Raw genomic sequence first — 26,086 nt, forward strand, 5'->3', positions numbered from 1 at the left:
TCATGGCTTTTCTCACCTTCTCCTCAATCCTGGATTAATCGTACCCTTTTTGCTTAGCCACCATTTTCTTTTCAGTTTAAACCTCAGAAAAAGGGACGACAACACTAAAGTTTTTTCCTGACTACTGGAAAACATATGCTTGAGGAAGAACTGAAAAGCCTTGAATTAGTACTTCATATTACTGCTTGCCTTTTCCAGCTTAAGACAGCTTGTTTCTGTCAGTGTGCTGGAGAGATTGTCTTAGAAACTTTGGCCAAAGGCAAGTAAATTTCTTGAAACAAACACACCGCGTCCTCCTTGCTTACCATCCATAGAATAGATCCAGACAACTGTTCAAACTGATGGGATCCACTCCATCGCGATTTCACTGTAGCTAGACCAAAATCACCTATTTTTACTGTGAGGTCTTCATGAAGAAAAATATCTAAGGGCAAAACGTTAAGGGGAAACAAACGGTACTGGTCCTGTCCTACAAGGACAATAAGCAGCTACAAATCTGCACCATTAGACGTAACAGTTTGAATCATCCAGCACCACTGAAGGTGGTTTTCATATACAGATTCTAAGCAGCCGGCAGAGTGAATTATGGTACTTAAGGGTTACACAAATAATGACTGGGCCAGCGCTGAACAGACCATGGCCCAGGTGGCTGTCTTGAAATGCCAAGTACTTTCTTGAAATGCCAAGTACAGGAAGCTGATAATATTCCATGAGTGAACTGGCATAATCTTTCATTACATGCAGAAACCGAATGATGCGAAAATCTTTGTGATACCACAACAAAACTTGCTACGTTATTGCAATCGTGCCAACAGACACCGTGAGCATTCCTTACTCTGCTACTAGCGATATTACCCCTTCCCAACAAAATTTCAACTCAGCAAATATTCACACGTGAACGGCTTTTCACATCAGTAAGTTCATTGCTGGCAGTAAAACAACCCAACCAGGAATGCTGTCACGTTCCACAGTCACATCTCTGGGAAAGGATACTATTACTCTTGAGGTCTCTGTGGATGATTGACTTGGCATGCAAATAACTGAAAAGGAACATCATAGATTAGGTGGGTTAAATGATACTTCACTAATCAACAATTCAAAATTCACTGTATTACTGAAACACAAATTCTGTAGATATTCAAACTGCACATATATTACCAAGGTGGTAAAATTTCAGTTACCCATGACAGTTCCTGTAACAGTCACGGGGTGGGGGGGAACGGGGACGGTTAGATTTCCTACTCAAACCTGATGCTACTGAAGAATTAAATAACAATTATGGACCAACTTCTGCTTTTCAGTTCTAACTCAATATTCAGAACAAAAATTGAAGAACTTCAGTAGCTTTTGACACGCCATTCAGTGGTGAAGGTTCTGCCACCCAGCCTTAATGGTGACTGTCAAGACACTTTGCCGGGTAGTCACAGCTTTAGGTAACTTGTTTCTAAATTGTGGGAGCTAAATGTGCTTCCCAGTCTCAGTGTGTACCCAAGTATGCTGACTGCTTTTTAGTATGGGACTGGGAAAAAAGATCCCCTGATTGCAGACTGGCTAAATAGATTGCAAGGAACACAGAGGGGAATACTTGCCCCGCAGCATAGATATAGCCTAAATTAGGCAACTAGCCTCCCACGGCTCTTTGTTTAGTCAATGAGATCGGCACAAACCTGCTGGAAAAGCCCCAATTTATGTCTCCACTTCGAATCATGCTCATAAAACAGCTTCTGCATCTCCACTACCTACGGAGGGAGCCTGGGGAGATGAGCAGGCTAACAGAGGGCTGAGGCTGGTTGCTGTAAACACCTCCCTCCCCGCCCCTTGACTGAAAATGTAATAGAATACTTAGTAGAAAAATGGCAAAAATAACTGCAATCATCTTAATGGTTTTCCAGCTGGAGGGCGATTTCTCTGATCTTACATCAGTGTTCTGATTTTGACACGCAATATTGGGCTAGTTTTGTAAATTCTAACTCACTCAATTGCCCTCTATGGGAGCATGGATTACTTACAGTCCTTCGAACAAAATAGGTATGTTTTCTTCAAATGCTGAAATCTATTATTTAGAGAGCTACAATACTTATAAGAAAAGATGAAAAAAAAGTCAATTCTTTTTGCTAACAGGGCTGTTTGCCTTCTGCATTATCTTACAGGATTGTGTTCTTTCGTTCACAGTGTGTTTCTTTTTAAACTATGTTTTACCTCCCACCATAAGACTCTCTGCACTGTGGAGATTATAAAGCCTGGAACAGAAATCTTTGCTCACAAGACTGAAAGTTTAGCTATACCGTAATTATCTTTATTCTACTATATTTCCCTGATGATTTGTATTCCCCTGTGTTCCAAAAAAAGAACACAAAGTCTGTTTTACTAATTAAAATAATAAACACTTCACCAAATGCTTTGACCGTCAAGGCAGGACCCTGAACTTGGCAAAGCGAGCAGATAGCTGGCTGTCAGTCAGCGTGAAGGGGATAAGCAAGCGTTGCCCCAGCGCTCATCTGCAAACAAGTAATACCATACTTACTCCATGCCTTGTGCAGTCTGTCGTGCAATATCAATTAGTTTGATCATTTCAAATTTGGTCTCAATGATGTGTAGATGGTGATATAAACTGGACCCCTCACACCATTGTGTAACAATAGCCAACTGGGGTTTTGTTGAATAACCCATGAAAAGCAGGATATTCACATGTCGTGTTTTCCTAGTGGAAAAAAAAAATGAGGAGGATATCAGGTGGATCAGGATAACAGGAAAAACCCAGGTAGATCTATCACAGTCTAAATATATATTTCCAAATAGAAGTTGTTGGGTCAATCTCAACTTTTAGTAAGTTAAGGGGTCTGGAGAACAAGTCTTATGAGGAGCGGCTGAGGGAACTGGGGTTGTTCAGCCTGGAGAAAAGGAGGCTGAGGGGAGACCTTATCGCTCTCTACAGCTACCTGAAAGGAGGTTGTAGCGAGGTGGGGGTCAGTCTCTTCTCCCAAGTAACAGGCAATAGGACAAGAGGAAACGGCCTCAAGTTGTGCCAGGGGAAGTTTAGATTAGATATTAGTAAATTAGATATTACACTGAAAGGGTTATTAAGCATTGGAATAGGCTGCCCAGGGAAGTGGTAGAATTGTCATCCCTGGAGGTATTTAAAAGATGGGTAGACACAGTGCTGAGGGACGTGGTTTAGTGATGGGTTTTGTCAGTGTTAGGTTGATGGTTGGACTCGACGATCTGACAGGTCCCTTCCAACCTAGGCAATTCTATGATTCTACGATAACCTGTTGCTAGATTCAGTTTAATGAATTATTCCAGCAGTTAGCCTTTCTTATGATAATGATATGGAATAGCTATTCTAAGTTAAGCACCGCTTCCTCTTGCTTTTGCAAGGACCTCAGCACAAGACTGCTGAGAAGATGCTGTTACCACTAGGTCCCCATGGGACGGCAACGGTTTACAGGCAGGTCTGCTTTTCTGTAACCCCAGTCCAGCTATGAGATGTTGCTGCCCATAAGGAGGACATCCAGAATGAAATTCCAGTGTCAGAGGCTTCTAGGAAGGACAGCCCTTTCATTCAGAAGCCCATCAATACGCTTCCTTGACAAGGCTTCATTTTTTCTTAGTGCTTTATTTGACAAGAATTTTGTGCTCTCTATGGAGCCAGCATACAAGAAATGACGGAAACAAGTATGAAAACTATACCTCCAGAAGTTTATATGAACTTGTTTCCAAACAGCACTGTGAGAGACTGGAGTTCACCACAGAGATTTGGCCAGATTAAATCAAACTTATTTCAAAGACACAGCAGCTCCAGACAGAAAAACTTCACAACAAACAATACCGAGACGATTATCTCAGTAGATACCCCAGTAGATTCAAGGCCTGAAAGAATCTACTGACACACTGTGAAATCTGAAAGATTCTCCTCACCCTCCCGGAAAAGTCAATCACATTCTTATGGACAAGAAGAACTAGACACCTCCAAACATACCAATGAGATATTACAAAGATGAGGCACCTAAGAATGCTGGAGTATTTCCTAGCTCTACCATGGGCTGAGGATAAAGGCAATCTTCTTCCAACACAGCTTGGTACCAAAGGCAGTCAGTTCACTGTTGATGAAATGTGACACACCAAGCTTAAAACCCATGGTAGCTTCGTAAACCTATGCTGCTCCTGAAGATGGCAGAGCTCTTTATGTTTTCTTATATTAAAAAACTAACGTAGGAGCCAAGAGCGTGAACCCCTGCGTCCTCTCAGCAATGCAGACTAGGACAGTTCTACACGATGTGACCGTGCCTTTTTCAGGTTTGAGGATTTGTCAAGTGATGCTGAGAGTAACTGTTGAGTGAATAAAAAGTAAGTGGTTTCTGGCAAATCCCACCTCAAAGCTAAGAAAGTAATGCCGAAGCATAATGGAAAAGGCACAACTACAGGCAAATCTGGCTTGTCTGTGTCAAAGGATAGGACAACTGACTACTGAGTGTAAGTGCTGAAATGATAACAGAGAAAGGCCAAACTCCAGCTATAGGATTGCCAGCAGAAATGCAAGATTTTTGATTTTTGTTTTCATTAAGTTCTCCTGAGCAGGTATGTCAAAAATATGCAGAGATATCCAAAGTAATGTACCCCAGAAAGCCTCTACTTCCACAACTATGGGTTTAGAGTTTTAAGCACTAACATTTCCTGGGGGAAAAGGCTGACCATCCCCTTTTCACCATGTAGCTTATTGGAGATGGTGCTCCAGCACAGGCACCCAGCTCAACACATCAGTTTTCCAGAGGCAAACCCCTTCTTTAGAGCATAGATCTTAAAACAGATTTATGCTCAGGATTGTACTTGGATGCTAATGTTCTTCCCCAATAAATATTCTATTGTACCGTGTTGATGGATCCTCTTTTAAGAGCTGAACCCAAGACAAATACTTCCTCTGAGAAAGCACAAGCAATAGACACAAGAAAAGGAAATCAAGGAGTGACTTTATGAGAAATACATTTTTAAAAATTCCTTCAAAGATACGTCAATGCTACCGAACAGAAACTATTAAGCAACGTATAATATGGTCAATCTGAAAGATTCTCATCACCCTCCCAGAAAAGTCAATCACATTCTTATCATCATCAAATGAACAAGAAGAACTAGATACCTCCAAACATATCAATGAGATATGCTCAAAACGACCAATTAGTCAATACTCTCCCTTCAATTTTAAAACATGGATGAGAGGAAAGAAAGTCCTACAGTTCACACTTCGGCTTGATGTGCCCTGGGGGGAGTACAATAGCAAAAACCAGTCCTGTCTTGAGTGTTTGGACATATCTATATTCACAACATAGGTGTACAGACAAACACATACAGGGGAAGGAAGAAGTAGCAGTGGATACAAAGAAATATTTTTAAATGGCAAGTTATATTTTCTACCCAAAGTATCATCATGGAGGAATAAGAAAAATGTGTTATAATGGAAATCTAAAACTAAGGGATTAATGAAGCATAAATCTACACACATTATTTTATGCCATTAAAAATAATTCTTACCTGAGCACTCCTACTTCATTTTTGAAAGCCTGTAACTGTTGAGGTGTGGGTGCCGTAACATTCAACATTTTCACTGCCACGTCACCTTCAAAATAGCAATTTTTCATAAGTGCCATTGATACATGTTTGTCGATTGAGAAAATGCTATACAGAGCATCAGAAATATTAAGATACCCTATTTTCTAGCTTTTGTGAAATAAACCACTACAATATTAAAATAAGTAAATATTCTGTAAAATGTATAAACACTATTCTTACTTTACTCTGAGAAATCCTAGCCAAGTCAAAGCTTTCCAAATACACATTTCAAATCCCTATTCATCAAGATAAATACTTTAGCCTTTCCAGTAACTGTGTTTCATCTTTATCCTAATAATTATTGAATTCATAAGAATATACAAGAGTTGAGTTTCTAAATAGTTTGAAGTTCTAACATTACCTATTTAGCACACTACTTATTAATTTAAAAATCATTGTTATGGCCCTTCAGTGGACTTTCCCTAGTATGTCCATGTCTCTCTCATACTGAGGAGCCCAAAACTGGAATCCAGCACTCCAGGCGTGGCCTCACCGGTGCCGAGGGGAAGCATCATCTCCCTTGATCTGCTGGCAACGCTTTCCCTAATGCAGCCCAGGATATCGTTAGCCTTCTTTGAGGCATGGGCACACTGCTGGCTCATGTTCAACTTGGTGTCCACCAGAATCCCCAGATGCTTTTCTGAGAAGCTGCTTTCCAGCTGGGTGTCCCCCAGCAGGCAACGTTACTTGCTTAAGAATAACTATTTGCCATGACGGCCACATACCATGCCACTTTCCTTTGTAGACTGTTCCAAATGATCCAGATCCTATTCTTTGTCCAACTGTGATCTGTCCATCTGGTATCTCCCAGTCATCACTCGAATCCCGTCGACCAAGGGTTTTCTTTATATGCATACATAAACAATAACAAGGAAGAAAGCAAGTGCATTAACATCTGTGAAAACAGCTCCTTTGTTACAGATTTGGTATCAGCATCTCATATCATTAAAGTCCTGAAAGATCTTTCTTTTTCAGATATTTTATTTGACTTTTCAAGCCAGCCATATGCAAATCCTCAGCATGCTAAATTATTTCCTGGCATGAAATATTTGCCACAGGTTTCTGTCAGTGTTAAAACCAGCAAATATTAAGAAACTCTCACCAAAAAGGAAGTCTCGTTTATTTTTTAATTCTTACTCAATTATAATGCTAAATTGTGAATTAAAAAAATATGTATTTTTACATTTGAGAATCACTGGAGAACTTTCTAAGTTCATGAATCACGGTGGGAAAAGTTAAGCTGTTATTTGAAAGGAAATCGGCATTATAATATGAAGCACACCGAGATACTTGGATGCAATGGAGTAAAAGTGAGTATAGTCAATTATTTAAATAATTTATGTATCAGTCCCACCATTTCAATATTCCATTATTTATTGGTTTAAAGTCCTTGATCATTACCATACTTATCTTCAAAATAATTCAGAAGGCTTTGATAAAAGAAAAAGTGAGAGGAAGATGGTTGTGTAGTATTTCTATGCTATGAATACACCATACTACGAATGAAAATAGCTGATCTTTCCCTTACCATTCTATTTCTGTCTTCTGAGGATGAGGATGATTTCCTTTCCCGTTGGGGTCCTGGTGATTTCTGTAACGCTTTCACATTGGTGAGTGACCCAGGCAAAGAGGCTGGAGGTGTTGCAGACAAACCTGCAGTTGAACCTAAATTTCAGAAACAGGATAATTTTATCCATAAGAAGCCAGCTTACAAGAATGTATTGAAATTAGGTGCAAGAATTGTGTTTAAGATGCAGTATCTCCAAACATCAATGTAAATGTTAAGAGGGGAAAAACATATTCTAGGAATATTGTCCTAATATTAGATTAGTGCTCAAGTCTTAGATGTCAGAAGAGACAAGGCTATAGCAAACATCCCTGTAAACCAGATAGTTCCCAGTCTCTTGTTCATGAATTACCAGCAGGACAATGTCTCTTTAAATAGAAAAAAAAAATTTAAAAGTATTTTTTAATTCCACCAGTTTCATGGAGAAGAAAAGTAGTAGCATTTTAGTTAGCAGTAGCTACCTCTCAGATTTCTTGTAGCTAACCTTTTAGGGACCCAAATAATAGCTGAAATACTGTATTTTTGGAATCAAAGTAGACTAAATGCAAAAAATTGAAATATCTTCTAGTTGAGTCTCCAAGTGCCACCTGAAAACCATTTGGCTGTTTTAAAGCTATCTGTTAGCAGAGAGCTCTTATTTAGAAGTAAATGCTAGACTGCAGGAAGGATTAAAAAAAACAAAAACCAAATACTTTAGTTAGCTATTTGAAGCATATTCCATTAAATACAAAAAGAACAGTACACCTGTAGCCTATACGTATCTAAACAAACCGATGCAGGAAAATGTCACTAACAGAGCTGCGTTTCAGAGCCCCAGTGGCTCTTTACAAATAGAGCACTTCATCTAGACGCTGCTTTTTAAAATACACCGTAATTATTTGTAACAAGGTTATTCTGACCCTCCCAATGCAAAGGACATGAAATAGGGTCAACTGTTAATTAAATTCATGCTGCTCTGCTAAACAATGTATGTCACTGTACAAGACCTCCAACATTCCAACGCTTTCCCTCACATCAGTGCTCTGGGAAGTGGTAGAAGACAATACTGCTCCTCATATTCCTTCAGAAGCCCCCTTCTTACCAAAAAAGCGTCTCCTAATGCCAACTTGAGTTCAAAAATTGACTTTGTGACTTTTAAAACTGTTGCTCGAGGTCAGTCACTCAGTGTGTGCCAATTTATCAGACTGTATATATATATATATCCATCACTGCCTGTCCTCACTGAGCTAAAATACGTAAAATTTTGAAGTGGAAGCTCAAAATAATGACATACCAACATATCAAAAATGGGACACAGCATCCATAAACTTTGTCCCACATGCTAATGCAACAATAAAGATGCATATTGGGCATCCTAACTACATTTACAAGTAGCTGCTGGCCAGTGACCTAATGAGTGGACTTTTTGTTCATATTCATGTTACGGTCACTATACTGTCATCTATTTATTATATTATTTGCCTGAAATCATACATATGTGGATTTAAATGCAAGATTTTCCCAGAACATAAGCAATTTTCCAAAAATTTACTGGGTTACAGACCTACTCTGTAACAGTAAAGCTCTACTAAAATGCATTTTCTTTAGAGGTAACTAAAGTCTCCTACTCAAATCTTAACACCACAATACAGAAACACTAGCACAATATTCACCCTTCACCAAAAATGCTTACAGCCCATGGTAGAACATTACAGTTAATCTGTTCATAATAACACCAGATGGCCTGTTTTCCAATTTATTAGAGTAGAATACTACAGATAATGTTGGACTTCAGTCATTAGCTTGGACTTTGAAGCTGTATTCCATTCTGTAGCCAGTTTGCTTGTTGGGAACACCTGTCTTCTTACGAAGACTTCTGGAAGAACTTTACAAGTTCATTAAGGTGAACTGCTCTTGATATATTCTGAAACAAAAGTCTTTGAAACAGCCAAGATGGTAGCATTTGAAAACCACACTACATGCACTGAACTACCCATTTCTACATGTATATGTACAGACATAAAATATTCGCATTTCATGCTATTACTCAATAGTTGGTTTCTCCAGCATATGAAATCCCACAGAGTTGTGGGGGATTTTGTGCAATACAACAGATCCATTGACAGCTTTAGGCCTGAGTTACCCCCAGAGTCAATGACGTGAAAATGGAAGAGTCCTATTTTACATGGTACAGGACACAAACAAATACTGTTTCACTGGAAATTTACTAACTAAATAAAAACTGCATGACCTAAACCATCTAGGGCCCCAATGGGGTATCAACAGCACATTCTCAAAATGAGGTATTTGTTGAAAGTTGGCATGACACATTACTTGAAAAGCTTGAGACCTAACAAGATATCAATGGAAATGTTTGTAATTCACATTTGATTTCCTAGATTACTTTTCAAAACAAAGAATATTAAATATAGAAAACTGTTAAAGCACTGAACTGACTTAAACTGAACAGTCAAGGAAATTCTAAGTTAAGGGCATCACTTTGTCTTTAAAATCACTGCAATGCAATCCAAGGACCTTTGCTTAGAAAAGTTATGTTAAGGTCCACATCAAACCCTCAACTATGAAATTCCTTGCTTTTGAAGATTTAAGCCAGATTTTATTTATAGTCATTTTCACGCGTGTAAAGGTGAAAGTGAGTATGTGTGAAAAGCACATTCAAAGCATTCCAGCCAGGCCAAGCAAAAAACAGAGGTGTTTTGATAAACTCACACACTTACATACACACCGTGTGAGGGTGAGGCACAAACAGCATCTGTGGTTTTACTTATTTTGTTTGGGTGAAAACAAGAAAGAAGAGCCCAACTACCTCTGAACACTGGGCCAGGCTCAAAATCAAACACTATTTCACTGGGGACAGAATGAAGGAGGGGACTGGGAGTCCGGGATTGGTATTTCCGAAGACAGCGCATCAGCTGGTTCAAAGGGGCTGTTAGAGAGAAAGAGACGGGCAGGCAGAGACAGAAAGACAGACACATAGAAGAAATGAAAGAAGTCATGGGAAATAACTAGGATGCTTTGACTCCTATTCATAGATTGCTTCTGTACTTTGAAGGAAAAAAAAAAAAGTCAATTACTAATAACACTGTTTCAGGACTGGGAACAGCCAATTGTTTTCAGATGCCAAGCAGACAGTTTATGATCAAAAGTTAAAACCGACATGATAGCACAACATTTAAATGCTGGACAAAATGGGCAAAACTGTGAAGAGCCACACCTACCAACACATACAAAAATAGCTAAAACTGGCAACTTCAAATTAGTAAACTTGCGGGATTAAAGGAAATTTCTTTTTAAAAAGCGTTCTATCGCTGGCTTAAGAAAAAACAGCTCCATCTAACACAATACAGTAGGTAGGTAGCATCCTACCAACTACCAGATTTGGATGGGAGAAACAACATCAGTGATATCCCACAGTATAAAACCTTAGAGATCAGGAGAGAGCGCGCTAAGGTAATTCAGACTTTACTTATGGCTGAAGCAAGTTATAATTAGTAGGAGACGACTGCGTTCATGATTTGGAGTTGGAATAACTGTCCTATGCCTGCCCTACTTACTATTTCTTTATTTCTATATTATTAATATATTCATAGGAATAAATACAGCACGTAAGAAGCCCTTTCAGGACCTTGACAGCCAGTGGGAGAAGTGACTTAACAGGCCCGTGCATAACACGTGAGGAAAAAAAAAAAAGTCTTCTGGCACTAGTTCTGACTTAACTGTGAACTGGGGCTGTGCATTACTGAAGGAAAAATAAAAAGACCCGGCTTTAGCGTAAGGTCCTAACAACCTGGTTCCAAGAGTAGCACAGGCATGCAGTACAGCAAAGCAGCATCTTCAGCAGGGGTAGAGGGGGAGAAGAACCGGAGTATTTCACACTGCTTTAGGATGCAGCGGTTTGTGTGGAAGGTCCATCTACCATGTCGATGGTTTTCAATGAGAACCCCTGTTGTTTCCATGGGTGGAAAGTTAACAACAGGCACAAAAATCTTTGAGAGAGAGTTGGGAAGTTGTAACGTATCTGTGTGCGGCCACGTAAGTGAATGAGTGTATGCGTGTGAGAGCAAAAAAAGTGACGGTGCAAGGTAATTTTAAAACTAAAAAACTAGATACCACTTCAAAACTTTTTCTCCTTCCGTCTCCCCCACTCCCAGAATGACCGGCAAATGACTCAAACCTTTGTCAGACAAGTATTAAGTTCATGGACAAGCAAATGTAAATTCACTTTTTGTTCTAGTTGTATTTTCCTTTGTGCCTGTCTTTTTTAGAAGGAAGTAGAACAAAGGGAAGGGACAGAGCGGTTGTGTAATTAAATAAAGCACAGTAGCTAGTTTAAACACTACTTACCTCCCTCTCCTCGTAAACCCTGGTCTCTAATCAAGTCCTATAAATTAAAAAAAAAAATAATTGTGTTTAATTTAGGAATTATTATTTACATTCCAGAATCAATTGAGACTGATCAAGTTGAGAACCCATAACCTTGTATGTTGTCCATGAAATACAAGTTACTTCCTACCCTGGCTTACTAACAGCAGAGACCCCAAAGAACTATTTATAACAACTACTAAACTTTTCAAAATCAGTTGCTTTAAAACAGCATCTCTCAGTAGTAAAGTGAAATGTACGCCACCCAAAATAGATGCTGACATGAAAACATTGATTTAAACACACAGTTGGACAAAATGCGTGAAGAAATATTGAACCAAACGTTCTAGTTACAGTGTTTGTGGCACAAATTATTTGAACCGTCATATCAGAAGCTGGGACGCCAATTTCCTGTACTGAGGTACATCAGTCAAATGAGTTCTGCTTCGCTTTATCTTGTTACAAAGCACCTCATTTGCATAGCCAGGCGCACTCTGTTCTTCTCAGAAATGACTAACTGCAAAAGGTTTCCTTCACTTGCAATTCACTGTGAACTGAGTGCATCTTTTACAATATATCCAGACTAAAAGCAAACTACACTAAGGATTTTTCTAAACAGAAGAAAACGAGAAAATTCTAGCAGGTCCCTCTGTATGTCCATTTTCATCATCAAGTTTTTGGGTTTTTTTTTTGGTTACACAATTATTTTATTGCTTTATACACTGGCCCTGCCCCTCAGCTGCACCACTGCCACACACTGTATGCAAATGTCTACGTGGCCACACTCTTAATACACAACTACCATTTCACCTTTCGCTCAGTTCACATGCAAAACAGATTCTGTGCCTCGGTGTCGAAGCAGACTTCAAGCCTGCTCACCCTGACAAATGACTAATTTCTAGAGAATAGACCGAAGGGTAAAGTACAAGCTATATACGTTAGCAAAATTAGAAAGGGGTTGCCGTGACCAATATTTTGAAAGGTCCTAGCTGGCTTTATGCCTAAATACGAACCATTATTGTTGTTGTTATTTACAATTCAGCATCCAGGAATTTCAAAAATGTGGAAAACAAGTGTAGCCGTTTCTGAACGCTCCAAAAGAATGCTCAGACCAATATATACTGGGCTCTTGAAATCCTAAGGAACATTCAGTAAATCTGAACCCAGTTTACTGCAATAATCTAATTTTCTTCAATGCCAGAAATATTACTTGAATTACGAATACTAAAAATCCCTATGTTGCATATTAAGAAATGTCCTTAACACGTACAATGGTTTGTGAGAGTGGCTTTCATATTCTTAAGGCTGTGGTACAGCTCGCAGCACGAGCCTTGGGACTAATGACAAAAAAAAGAGAGTAGTTTGTGGTAGAATGTTTCTTTGAAAATGAAAGGACAGGACCGTCAAAAGGCAGTTTCTGCTGTTGGAGAATGGGCTATTTGCGTCCTTACAGCTCTCAATAGCAAAAATGTCTTACATGGTATCTATGAACATTCTGACAGACCACCAAGGATTATCTTAGAAGCACGGCATTTGTGTACGTGATAAATTTAACGCACTAATATTCATAAGGGAAACATCAAATCTACCATTCCTGATCCAAACGTTATTAATACTTACATCAATATTGACTGGCTCGATTGTATTGATGTGAACATTGGGAGCTGAAGAGGATCGGTCGCGTTGCCCAAATTGATTCCGATGATCTTCATCTGCTGGTCGGAGGGGCTGTGGGATTGGAATGGATTTTGAAGGAGAAGGACTAGGGAGAATTGGTGGTCTGAGAAACAAAGTCAAGGAAAAAGAGGATTTAGGTCTACAAATGGCTTCAAATACTGCATAGTGGGTGCGGTAAGTCCTCTTCAACTATAATAATACATACATTAAAAAAACTGATCTAGAGGCCTGCATAAAAACAATTTATAATGAACGAACTCTACTCCCCTATGATCAATTGCAACAGCTCTCTGCTGCACAAACTACCTAATTACGTGTCTGTGAAGCGTTCTGAGTTAAAACAAAACAAAAACCCCTAACGTACCATACCAGACTAGTAATAATAAATCCTGATCTGAAAAATTCACGCAGCCCGACATGCATTGCAGATAGCAAGGTACTTTGCAGTTTCCTCACTTCAGAGTTAACGCAATACGCTCTTTTTAATGGCAACCCATTGAGAACTAAAAATGTTTAACATCCCACATCAACATTACAGTCAGAAGATGTCACAAAACAAATTGTATGGATGGGATTATTTTTTCAATGAAGAAAGACTAAAAATTACACACTGGTCACTCCTCATAAATTATTAATATTGTAGCCAGTGTAATATAAATTATTGATACTAAAAATAAATATATCACCTCTTAACCTCAACCTTTAAGAAATAACTTTGAATAGCGCAACATTTCAAATGTTATTTACAGTGCAATAGTTAGGCGATGCAATAGATTTGACTTGAAAGATAAGCGTTCAGACTATACAGACAAGTTTTCTGAAGAAATGCAAATGCTGCCAGTCATAAATGTAAATAAAGTCTTTAATTTATGGTATCACGAATCATATATTTAAAAGACAAAACATCTGCACACTTGCTTTTTTTGTTTGTAAGAAGGCAGAATGTCACTTCTTTGGTTATCCATTTCTTTTGTTAAAGCACAATAAATTGGCATTTATCTCTTACTCAAGGAGTCACTCTTAAGTCTAATTTAATGGATATACGGCAAGGCCAAGGAGAAACATTTGCCACCTTTGTCAAAGAAAACTTTATGTCAAAATACACGATATCCAACAGCAAGGTTTTTAGAACTTATAGAAAACACAACTCCTAGGAGACGAGTAGCGTCCTCCAGGCATGCTGGTAACTCATAGGTGAGTTATCATGGCCACCAAGGCAATGCCCGCAGGGAGAAGCTTTGGAAAGGAACCATACAGCAGCATATAGCCGCAACAGGTCCTGGTGCCACCTCCCATAAGCAAACGCTCCTTGGCCTCCCCAAAGATCTTTAGGGCCAACTAACATTTTCAACAGGATCTCTTGACGTTTTTTCAGCAAAAGGTCTGCTTTTAAAGACTATTTTATTACCCCACCTTTCGTTGAAGAGTTTATACAGTTTGGCACTGATCCCAGAACTCAGTGATACCCATATCCTAGGTACCTGTCATCTTTTCCTTCCTGGCCAACAGTCTCACAATTGAGAATGGCAAAACGGAGCACTTGCAAGTTAATTCAAATAACAGTCTAGTAAGTCTTCTAATAAAATACTTAGATTATGTTTTGGAGGTGGCAGGGGGCAGGCGGGAAAGAATAGGTAGCGGGGTTCATCCTGCTTAACTTTTTTAAAAAAATAGTTACCTATTGTCAACATGACAGACTATAAATATAAAAATAATAAATATAAATAATAAATATAAATGAACCGAAATTGCCAACAGACAAATCTCTGAGAAAGGGCTTTGAACAGCCCAGTATTTCAGAAGATGCTCAGAATTTCAGAAAAAAATTTTTAAATGCAGTTGATATACATATACATAAGCTAAAGTTTTCATTCATTGCTAACAAGTGCCTTCAGGTAAATCTTTTCTATTGTAGATGAGGAAGTTTTGAACTCCTGAACATTTTTGTAAGGAAATCATGCAACTAGAACCCACATCAGGAGACGGGACACCGCACAGATACAAGCGCAGGATTTGGTTGACATTCTAAGGCACTATATTTTCGTGTTAAGGCAAGTGTGTCAGATGCTGTACAGAAAGATTTCAGAAGAAAAGCCTAAAATTGTTGGGATAGCTCACTCCTGCTCAAACTTCCTGGGAGTTCTCAGTAATAATGAAATTAAGGGAAATGTGTAACAACAAACATCAGAACATTGCACTAGGAGTGACTGTGAGACAGCATTTGAGTTCTGCCACACGACGAGAAGAGAAGCAATCAGATTTTCTGTGATCATGAGCAAGCCAAAGGAGAGAAAACCAAATTGCAGAAATACTGTTTCAGCTACATCCGCTTCTGAGTCATAAATGGTCATCTGCTAAAGGAATCTGCAAATACTTCTGTATTTCTGGTCACAGGTCGTCATGCCCATCATGTTGCTGGCACAGACAGCATGCTATGTCATATCACATTTGAAAACAATTTGAAGAGCCTTTTCTACTCATTAAAGTCCAGCTGGCGCAAGTTCAGATCTTTAGAAAACAGTTATGGGCTGATAAAGAACTCTCTTTTTTGGAGTCTGTAAACTATTACTGGTGAGATCTCTGCATTTTAGATACCAAACAATCCAGAGATGGGACTCTCATAAGCAGTTCGCCATGTGGTCCATCTATATTTTGCTTGAAAAAGGTAACTAGTGAAGAAGAGAAAGACACAAGCGATTTGCTAGCCAAAATGGCCTACTGAGATCACAAGCTCCGAAGAGGTTACTACCAGCCTCTGCCTGTGTGCGGCAAAAGCTGTATCTCGATTTGCATCAAGATACTGATCTACAGAAAACATGTCACCACAAAGAATGCAGCAATCCTCTTAGCTACCAAAAGCCCAAACTTTTAATTACTCCAGGAGGGCAGAAGAGACAATGGAGCAAAAAGGACCAGCCATCACCATTTGGAAAAGGATGATTCCAGGTGAGTTACAAAACTAGTTCTGTAGGCTATGAAAACATATTGCCAAAAAAATAAAAAAAAAAATCTTTAAAAAAAATCAAGAGGACCAGAACACAACTACTGCAAAGACCTGCTTACTGTGGCAAACGTGTCTAGCAGGCTGGGCCTTAAAGCAGCAGAAGTTTAAATACCAGGGTCCAAGTTTCTGTTGCTCCTGTGGCCTTTGGGAGCAGTTATCAGCCAACCTGAGAGGAGACCTTCTACCAATGAAGAAAGTCAATATTCTGACGTATTGAGAGGCTATACCACCTCATCTTGCACACTTTCTTCCAGCATCTTAGATGTGAGCATTCCTTTAACAAACAATTCTCAGCTTCCCAGGCAATAAGCTGATAGAGCTGTCAAATCTTGATTTAATATGTTAGAACCTTGCCTGGTGGTATGACAGAACATGCTTTTTCCTTGGACCATGTATTTGGGATAAGCACATTGTTCCCTCCCTTTTTATCAAGACAAAACAGAAAGAGGTTTTGTCAGGAGACAGGAGTAATTGCAGGCAGATGTAGATTTTTACCCTTTGTCAATCACAGCAAGTGCCAACCTGTCCACAGTTTTACTATTCTACAAAATTGGGTCCATGGGAAAGAGGAAGGTAATTCAGAAGAGTGCCCACACATGCTACCTTCTATATAAGCAAACCATTTTATAAAATCATATACAGTACCTCCACCAAATCTTAGAAATTGCAATGATACAAGTTAGTTCACTTTACAAATACAAAGGAAAATTTCAATACAGATTTTCCTGAATTTACTTCAACTCACCAATGTGATGTTTCATATATTTAAGAGCTGGTCTACTCAGGAAAGATTTTTCTTAAAAGAGGTTTGTCTGGGCTTCAAGATTTTTGCTTGGATTTTCATTTTGCTGTAGTTAGACAAATACTTAAATTGAAAATTCACATTCACCTAGCTTCAGTTTTAGGGTGTGTGCCACTTCCCTTTTTAAGATGACACCAACTCTACTGGACACCAACTCTACTGGGCTGAGATTTTTCTTCTTCCCCTTCCAGCCTGAACAAGTGCAAGAGGGCTCAGTGCAGTACATACTATTCACCTGGTTGACTGCACACTCGTACCCAAGCCAAACCTACAGCAAGCTAAAATACTCTTTTGGTGATTTTTTTTTTTTTTTAATTGGTTTGGACCACTAAAGATCTGAGATACCATGGTATTTCAGCTACACTAGCAAGCAGGTAAACTGCAAGTTTTGGAGGCCAAACGTGTTCTAATGTAATTATTGTGGTCCTCCATAGATACTGCCAGAAAACAAAGCAATTTTTTTTCTTTCCCCACCTCTGCAGCCTGGAAATACTCAATAACCCCAAATCAAATGTTGATTTGGGGAAAAACACAAGTTTGTAACTACAAGCTAGAGAAGACCACTCTTACAGCATCCTGTGAAGTCAGTCTAAAAGCATCATGGGACAGATCTGTAACAGTCACAACTTCATATGGACTAGTGTATTTTTCTATGCCATGATAACTTGTTTTCATCAATGTTGGCTTGTAGGGGTAAAACAACTGCCAGGATTATCACAACAGTGTGCATTTATATTGGCCGTTGGGCCCAGATCAAAGCTTAGCAATGCTTTCCTAAAATTTCTGATAGCTTCATATACCAGGGGCTATCAAGAGAAGCCCCACAGGTGTCATTAGTCCTCCAAACCAGGTTTCGGTTCACTAGCATGCTTTTGCAAATAAAGTTTTGGGGAGAAAGGGGGTTCCCCCACCTGTTGTACAGACTAAAGATGATTATTCTCAAGATGCTGGTACCAGGCCTTTTCTGCTCAGGAAGAATGGATATCAAGTTGGATATTGTAGGAAGTTTGCTAACATTTACATGGAGTGCCCTGGAAAAGGTCTGGTGCCAGAATTTTTAGGGGAAGAGTTCATCATTGTTTTATGCAATAAAACACAAAGCTTTTGCTCACTTAAACACACGGGGATCTAAATGGTGTGGTAGTACTAAATACAATACTGTAAGACTGTGTTTTTGTTTCCTTGGCTTCTCAGAAGCTTTTCTAGACATTTAAATATCTTCGGCTGAGGCAGAATAATCCGTGAACATTTGGAAGACAGAAAGGAAAGCAGAGGTGTTTAATCACAGGCTGGAGCCTGCTCTAAGGCAGGGACTGGCAAGCTTCCAAGAACGGTGCACCAGACAGTCCCCCTTCCTTCCTTCCTTCCTCAAATTTAGAAGATTAAGCATGTTGGGAAATGTTGTTTTTCAAAGAGCCAAGATGTTGCCAACCCGTTTACTCGCTGTGTTCTGCCTCAAGCAAATCAGATGCTCTCGGTTTCTATCGAGTCCAACCTGCCACTCTGCTACTGAAGGTCTGACCGTGTGCCCCCTTACCACCCGCTCCACAGGTTACTTACCCTGCCATAACATCTGCCTCGTAAGTTTGCTGAGTTTTGCCCAAGATCACAACATCTGAGAGAACATATGGAAGGTGAAAAAAGACAACTCTGGAATATTTTGAACAGCTAATCTCTCCCTTTTTCATGTATCTGTAACATCCAGGGAACTGGGTTCACAGAAATTCTGTGCTCATATTTTACGAGCAAAGATACAGAAGAAACTTTATGACAGTGCAATGAATGAAATGAATACAATGTATTACATACAGTTTGTGTACTTCAATTTTATTACAAATGGCTATTATCAGGGAGACCTACACTTCAATAACTCTTTCCAGTTAAGTGCAGATTATAACTAAAATGACTGCTTTGGCACAACAAGATAGTGCAAACTGAAAGAACTTAAATGGGACAAAAGACCTGATGTGGAGGCTGGAAACATTTTTATAAGGGGTTCAGAAATGTGCAAGTGGGACCATAGGTACTCCCTCATCTTGGGGAGGAACATCTGGAGGGGACTGCCTATGGCTTACAGCTGGAATAATGAAAGGCTACAGGACTGGACTGCTTTAGGATGTTACACATGAGCGAAGTGCAACAGAGTTCTCCAGCACGTTTAGCAGCTTTTGCATCATGTCCAATGGTCTTTTCCTTTATGTCCCTTTCTCTTTCCAACTTCTCCATTTGATCCCTTGACAATTTCTCAGCATGTCACACACGCCTTTGCTCTTGAGCTTGTCTTGCAACACAAACTCTTCCTTTCTTTGGGCACTTTGCCTGCCGCTGGAATCCCTTCACAAGGCTAAAGATGAAGAAGGATGTTTGCTTTCTCTTTCCTCAGGTTTACCAAACGATTAGTAACATCCCTTCCTCTGTGGGCTGTGTCATGCAAGACGCTAGGAGAACAGAGAAATCAAAGGAACAATTATTAAACTAATAAGTGTTAATAAAGCGCTAGTTCCTCATATTTCCAATCCCATTGCCCAACTCTCAAATTCCTCTCTTCCCGACAAGATAACCTCAATTGTCAGACTTTTTTTTTTTGTTCCAGTTGAGCTGTTGTCCCATATTGTAGGAGTTCCCTTTAACAAAACCGTGGGTAAGTATACGTTTTTATAGAAAATGCCAGCATTTTTTTTAAACTCTAAAACAAATCAAATAAATTAATATTTCCACAATTATATATTTGAAAAGCAGGTAAGTATTATTAAAGAAAAGCAAAAGGATAATTGGAGGAAGGTATGGAGCTCATACAATAGCATTAGAGCTGCTTCTGGAAAGGAAATACTACAAACATAGATGCTTGGGGAAAGTTGCATGACTTTGTAACATGCACGCTACTTATGAATACCAGTTGATAATCATAAACCATTTTCAAAATAAACAGAATTCTGGAGGCATGATGTATGCCTTTTTTTGGTTTAACAATGAAGTATACAGCGAGGAAAAACGCAAAAAAAGTAGGAATCTAGAAACTTTTACAGCTTCCTGCAACCACAAACATTTACGGATGCAACACTTAGGAAAAGCTCCTTAACCTCAACTCGCAAGTATATTTAAATGTTAACATTTGTGTATCAGTGAAATTAAAAACCTTGAGGCATTAAACATCTTTGGTCTCAGTTTTTCCTTTCCATTTTTACTTCACAAAACTAAGACTGTCTGAAGTAGGATATGTATCAATTAAGATAATCCATCCTATTGTATCTTCATAAACTGCTAAGAAAATACAAATGTGAAGCAGAGGCAATTTAAAAGTAGGAAAACTTAGCATATACCAGCATTAGGATTGGGGCTACATAGTGTCTTTGGCACCCACAGGCTAGAATAAACAAGGTTCTTCACATATTAATAGTTCTAGCCTGGTATAATTTCAGCTCTACCATGAGAAAGGCAGAGCCTGCTTAACTTAGAGAATCATGGCAGCCGCCTTGTCCACAGCCTGCTGTACTAATGTCCACAGGATACAAAGGCAACATCCACTACCTGGAAGAGACACTTCCAAATCTACTTGAAACTGCATAAAATAGTAAAAATGAGAACATCATCTCTCTTTGTACTTACCAAATGAGGTTCCCTCTGCAGGACTGTCAATCTATTTTCCTGGGAGGCATCATGTTTGATCTTTCATAAAATAGTCTTGGCTGTTCAGGGAATTTCTCTTCTAGTTAGAGTCCATAGGTGCCTGTGTAGCTTCCAGCTGTGTTTCTGCTTTAGTTTGGGCACAATGCTCGCTATTCCAAGAGAGCCTCTCTGCCAAATTCAGTTCATCTCCACGTAGCACATGTCCTAGGAATGTTTTTCTGAAGGCTTTTGTATTTGGTGCTCTTAATGAATCTGTATCAGGTTTCTTGACTTTGATACACATCCTTGAGTTACTCTTTCCTGGAGATTTGTTCTACTGTCTAGTGCTGTGTGATGTCAGTGACCTCTTAGCTACCGGGAACATAATCTAAATATGATCATTTATCTCTTCACAGAGATATGGTCCAGAATCCTTGTTGGAAATACAGGGGATGGAGGCCGTGGTCAGTTTTAGAAGTGTAATTTTACAAAACCTGGATCTGCAGCAAACAGATGCTATTGGTATATCCCAACATCTAAATAGGAGGAAGACAGCTGGTCTGGAGGATACTAAAGCAATGTGTATAAGGAAAAGGTACTAAAGCGGTACTATGAACCTGGAATTGGCATCTGTTCACGCTAATCTTATCGTGGTGTGGCTTATTCTGAAACAGAGGTATGTCACTTCAAGGCAAGTAAATTGTAGTTTGATACCACAAACTAAAAGAATTTGTGAGGACATAGCTTTGGTTTGTATTAATTTTAAGTATAAAATCTTTCCAGTTTAGACCAGGTCTAAGCTACCATGCAGAAGAAATCAGTTTAACAGGTAAGGCCCCAATTCTAGAGACACTTACGCACACGTTTAACTTAGGTTCATTACTAATTTATATCATTCATGTGAATGAAAACATTCACTACTTTGAAGTTAAGCATAGGTGGATATATTTGCATGAGAAGCCAGATTACAAAAAAGTAGATAGAGTTGCAAAGCAGTATTTTGAGTGTTTCTAAGCATACAGTACTGAAATGTTACGTTATTAAACAGCAGGAATAAGGTCATACCCAACAGAATCTGAGGGGGGCACTGAGGGGTACGATCCAGATGCTGGGGTGGTCTCTCCTAAGGAGGCCTCTTCCTGCGGTATGGGGTGATGTTCAAAGAACTTGGAGACAAACAGCAAACTGTGAGGCAAGAACAAAACAAGAACAGCCTAACTTGTGCAAAACCCAGAAGCTTCACAATATAACACTCAATGATTGAATCCTCTTCAAAAAAACCCCAAAACCCCTCACTGATCAAATTCTAAATTTTAAAATAAAGACTACACTAACACATTAATCCACAAGATACGTTAAAATAGTGTTTACTTGACAAAGGATCAAAAGATCATGCCTTAAACATAACTTTCCAGAAAGTAATTTTTTAATCTTTTAGTTGAAATCACAAACATCTGGTTCCTCAAGAATGTATAACTTATACCTAAATGTTGAGTACATGAATTTATTTTAATGTTTGCACTGATGCAATGCCAAGACCCAAATGTCAAATGGATAGAACTGTTATCCATAAGCCCTGAGCACAAATTCTAGAGGTGCCCAAGGAAACAGTTAAAAATACCAACATAAGCAGAAATTAAATTTATTCTTGGGGGAAAAACTAGCATTTTAAATGATTCCTTACATGAAAGTCTATTTAAAAGACTTAATAGCATCCACTGGAACCGATCAAATAGAACACAGAGCAAATTTACACCAGATCCTTAACCTACATCAAAGACTTACACAAATAGATCAATAATTAAATTCAAGAACACATGACTGTTTGGGATATTCTCTTTTATGTTTCTTACCTAGGCATCAAACTCACTAACGGATTTGTTTTCAATCGCTGTAAAACCGACTGCAATTTCACCATGTTAAACTAGTGTCTCTTAACATTTTTTTCAGGCTGAAGAGAATAAACCCACATCTAAACATTTGAACAGGGCCCTAGCCATCACATCATAAAGACCCAGTTTTGATTAAGAATAACAACTGTGAACAATGAGAAGCCTGTCTGATACAGTCAAGTACTCAGCCACCCCATTCATGCTTCAAAGAAAGCATTTCATAGTCCAGAAAAAAAAAAAATGAACTGGTTGTCTGAGCTAGCACAGAGAGAATATGAATTATGCATTCTCATGAGAACAGTTGAGCTCCTATATTTTTTTCAGGCACCACCTCTGACTTCCTGCATCACAGATTTAACATAAGAAATCACCGACAGCTGTAAGCTTAATAAAAGGCTCAACTTTAAAAAGAATTGTGATTACTTACTCAAGTTGGTCATAATTAACACACATCAGTGGCACTTCTGTACTACAGCGCTGGTGAAATTTGTAGCCACATGTCTGGCACCGGAATCCCTGGAAAAGCAGCTTTCGACAAAAGTCGCAGAAAGCTAACGTGAAGAATGTTTTTCGTACCTATATTGTCAAAAAATAATCGTAATTAAATAGAGCTCTTCTGCAAGCCTAAGATAGGCTATTTGCTTTTACCTCCCTCAAATACACTTAAAAGCCTCTTTTTTGATGCTGGAGCTACAGTTTTATATATCAAACAGCCTGACATAAAAGATTGTCTCCTTTTTGAAATAGTCTACATACATTAAAATTTTCTTTCAACTATTTATTGGAATTAATGCTTCATTTCATTAGCAGTAAGAAAAACGGCAACAAATCCAAAGCAAAACAGTCACTGTTATAATGCAAGAGACAAACATTCAGAATTTAATTGGATACAACCTACAAAAACAAAAGCTGCTGAAAGATTATCTCATCTTCTAATTTTTCCAGGAGCCAAATGACATTTCTATGCAACGCTCACAGGACTGGAAATACAGATATGGCTTATATATATGGCTTCTACGTATGGTTACATATATAGTTGTAATTTTGACTACTGAAACTCAGAAACGTTTAAAATTGCAAAAGGGTGAACATTAATTATTCCCATATTATAGGGGGGGAAATTATTTAGTTTCCTTTTCAAATTTTGCAATACTTGGCATAAAAACACATTCTAGTTGTATTACTACATGTAGTAATCAAAATTTCAGGTGGCTATCAAAAAAAACCCCAAACATTAAGCCTACTAGACTTTCAACTAACTAGCCATAGCCAAACTGGCTTGTTTGCGTAAAATAGTTTAAGTATCTTGCAAATAGAATTTTGAGGTTTTATTTAAATAAAAGGTCTTTCTTCTCAATGTGAAAAACGTTATTTCCAGGATTTTGTATGTAGCTGTAACTGTTTAGATGGATTCTGTTTATCAGCTTCCATTTACTTGATGCCTTATCAGGTCAAAACATATTTGTGCACTAGCATCATTGATGATGTCAGCACTGCTCTGGGAATAGTTAGTTCATTAGTTAATTGCTGCTGCAGAGCCAGCAGGGAGGCCCAGAATACATTTTATAGATACAGCAATACAAAAATAGTAGATTATTATTACAGCTCTGCAATGCAGTGCTGATTTAAACCCCCTCCATTTATAGATTCTAGAGGGTGTATTCCATCCAATTGTGAAAGTTTTAAGGGCGATCAAGTACTCTAACATCACTTACGTCAACTACAATTCTATCTAATTCACTTCGGCTATTGTGATTAAAAACTTCTTTTGCAACCCCCACCACATCCCACAGATACAAAATATTATTCAAAGTCGTTAATTTGAATCTGAAAGCACAAAGTTGGCTTAACCCTACTCAACATTGCACAAAAACCAATACATACAAAATTGTGTGTTGTGAGTGGTACATTCTCCAAGACTTCCACATGCAACTCCTCTCCCGTGAGCCAGGAAATGTCAGTGTCCCAGCCAATTGGCTTCTTCTCTCTAAAGTGTAAATAAGCCTTTCATTAGCACCAGCCCACAAGCCCTTGCAGGTCTCCTGCTGAAGATGTGAGATCAGGTAGAAAGCTGCACCGTGGGGGTTTGCCACCCAGTCTCTAACTGCAGGAAACTTTAGAGGCAAGACATTAAGCTCGGCACACGCCAAGGAGAGCACGCCTTCCCTGGACAAACTGCATGAAAGAAATGTACTCTTTTTAACCAGCTCCGGTAGTGGCCCATTCCCTGGTTCCAACGTGACAGATACCTTTCTGATCAAACAAAGTCCTTCTGAAAATACGTGCTCCATAAGAGATCCAAAGAGATGGCTAATTTTGTGCAGTAAGAAAATCTACAAACTTTTTAGTGCTGGAAACTCATTTACTCCCCCCCAAACACCCCCAGGAACTCTATATTCAGTTAGGAATGCACTATAACCAAGTAAAATTAAACCAAAAAGTTAACAAAACCCATTTAATACTTGTTTGGTTAGCATGAGTTGGATTGATGAGTGTTTTGCCAGCAGTCTATAAGCTCACTTTATTCTATATCATGCCCATTCTTGAAGTGATTTAAGTCTTTTTCTAGGAGTCTTGTCATTCTTTTTATAGGTCTTCAAGACACAAATTGTTTTAGTGCAAAGTATCATATCATTCTGAACTTGGGAAACAACTTCCACAATGCTGGATAGAATCAGCCAAACTGGGTAACTCCAAGAACAGATTCTAAGAACAACAACCATCACACACAAACCATACCCATCTTGTATTCTGTAAACAGCACAGCATTCTGGAATAAGACCTCTCATCATCAGAGCTTTCTTTAGGCTATCACGGACTGTCACTCCACATCTTGCTGGAACCTAGAGGTCAAATATAAAAGAAATTAATTAAAACAAGTTCCAATTTATCCCCCCAAATAGATGCAAGCGTTTTGACCCTCAAGTGCTGAAACTTACTTTTCATGATGCTTTACAGAATGCTAGGTAAACTTCTCAAAATCTATTTTGTACTATGGAAAGCTTTATTGGTGAATAGTATATAAGCAATCTAGCTCAGCTGGAAGAGAACACGCTCTACATTTCTATTAACTTTTAGAATGAAGTCTTGACCCAACTCCAAAAGCGACTTTCCAACTCTTCTCAACTTGAAGAAAGTGGAGACACAGCACACAGACAGCTAATAACTACATACATCCACAGAAAGTTCAGGCCAAGCTGTGAAATTAAATGGGGCAACATGCCAAGTGGAATTAAAATGAAAGAACTAACTTGGACTGCACTCAAAAAAACATTTGATAAAATGTAAACATTTTATTTCAAAAATAGAAGAGAAACTTGCAAACAAGTAAAATAAATCATCTGAGTCAGACATACCATAACCTCTCACTTAAACCTATATTTACAACTCTACAGACACTTCCTACTTGAAAAACATATTCCTCTCTTCTGTTTCACTATTCGAAAAGTTTAAACATCTAACAGGATGGGAAGAATGGAGAAGCACACTAAAACCAGCCGAAGAACTGCAATCTATGCAAAGCAAAGATTTTCCTTGCCTCTATTCTAGCTGTAGGCATATTTTAAAGGAAT

At 38.7% G+C, this 26,086-nt stretch overlaps 1 protein-coding gene across 5 annotated transcripts in view; it reads right to left on the reverse strand.

Moving 5' to 3' along the window:
• The window catches only part of BRAF (B-Raf proto-oncogene, serine/threonine kinase), an 81,249-nt gene that overhangs the window by 13,134 nt on the left and 42,029 nt on the right, over positions 1 to 26,086 (reverse strand). For 4 of the 5 annotated variants that reach the window (XM_074582465.1, XM_074582479.1, XM_074582487.1 and 1 more), the window contains 12 exons: positions 25,254 to 25,357; positions 24,399 to 24,501; positions 22,942 to 23,090; positions 21,688 to 21,807; positions 13,154 to 13,313; positions 11,516 to 11,552; positions 7,133 to 7,269; positions 6,330 to 6,447; positions 5,527 to 5,611; positions 2,525 to 2,701; positions 994 to 1,040; positions 306 to 424 (listed from right to left, as the gene is read on the reverse strand). In XM_074582465.1, coding sequence (XP_074438566.1) covers positions 306 to 424; positions 994 to 1,040; positions 2,525 to 2,701; positions 5,527 to 5,611; positions 6,330 to 6,447; positions 7,133 to 7,269; positions 11,516 to 11,552; positions 13,154 to 13,313; positions 21,688 to 21,807; positions 22,942 to 23,090; positions 24,399 to 24,501; positions 25,254 to 25,357 — 1,356 coding nt within the window. Of the gene's footprint in view, positions 1 to 305; positions 425 to 993; positions 1,041 to 2,524; positions 2,702 to 5,526; positions 5,612 to 6,329; positions 6,448 to 7,132; positions 7,270 to 9,977; positions 10,098 to 11,515; positions 11,553 to 13,153; positions 13,314 to 21,687; positions 21,808 to 22,941; positions 23,091 to 24,398; positions 24,502 to 25,253; positions 25,358 to 26,086 lie in introns of all 5 variants that reach the window. The other variant, XM_074582460.1, reaches the window with a different exon arrangement.

This window comes from Larus michahellis, chromosome 1 (assembly GCF_964199755.1).
Source record: "Larus michahellis chromosome 1, bLarMic1.1, whole genome shotgun sequence".
NCBI lineage: Eukaryota > Metazoa > Chordata > Aves > Charadriiformes > Laridae > Larus > Larus michahellis.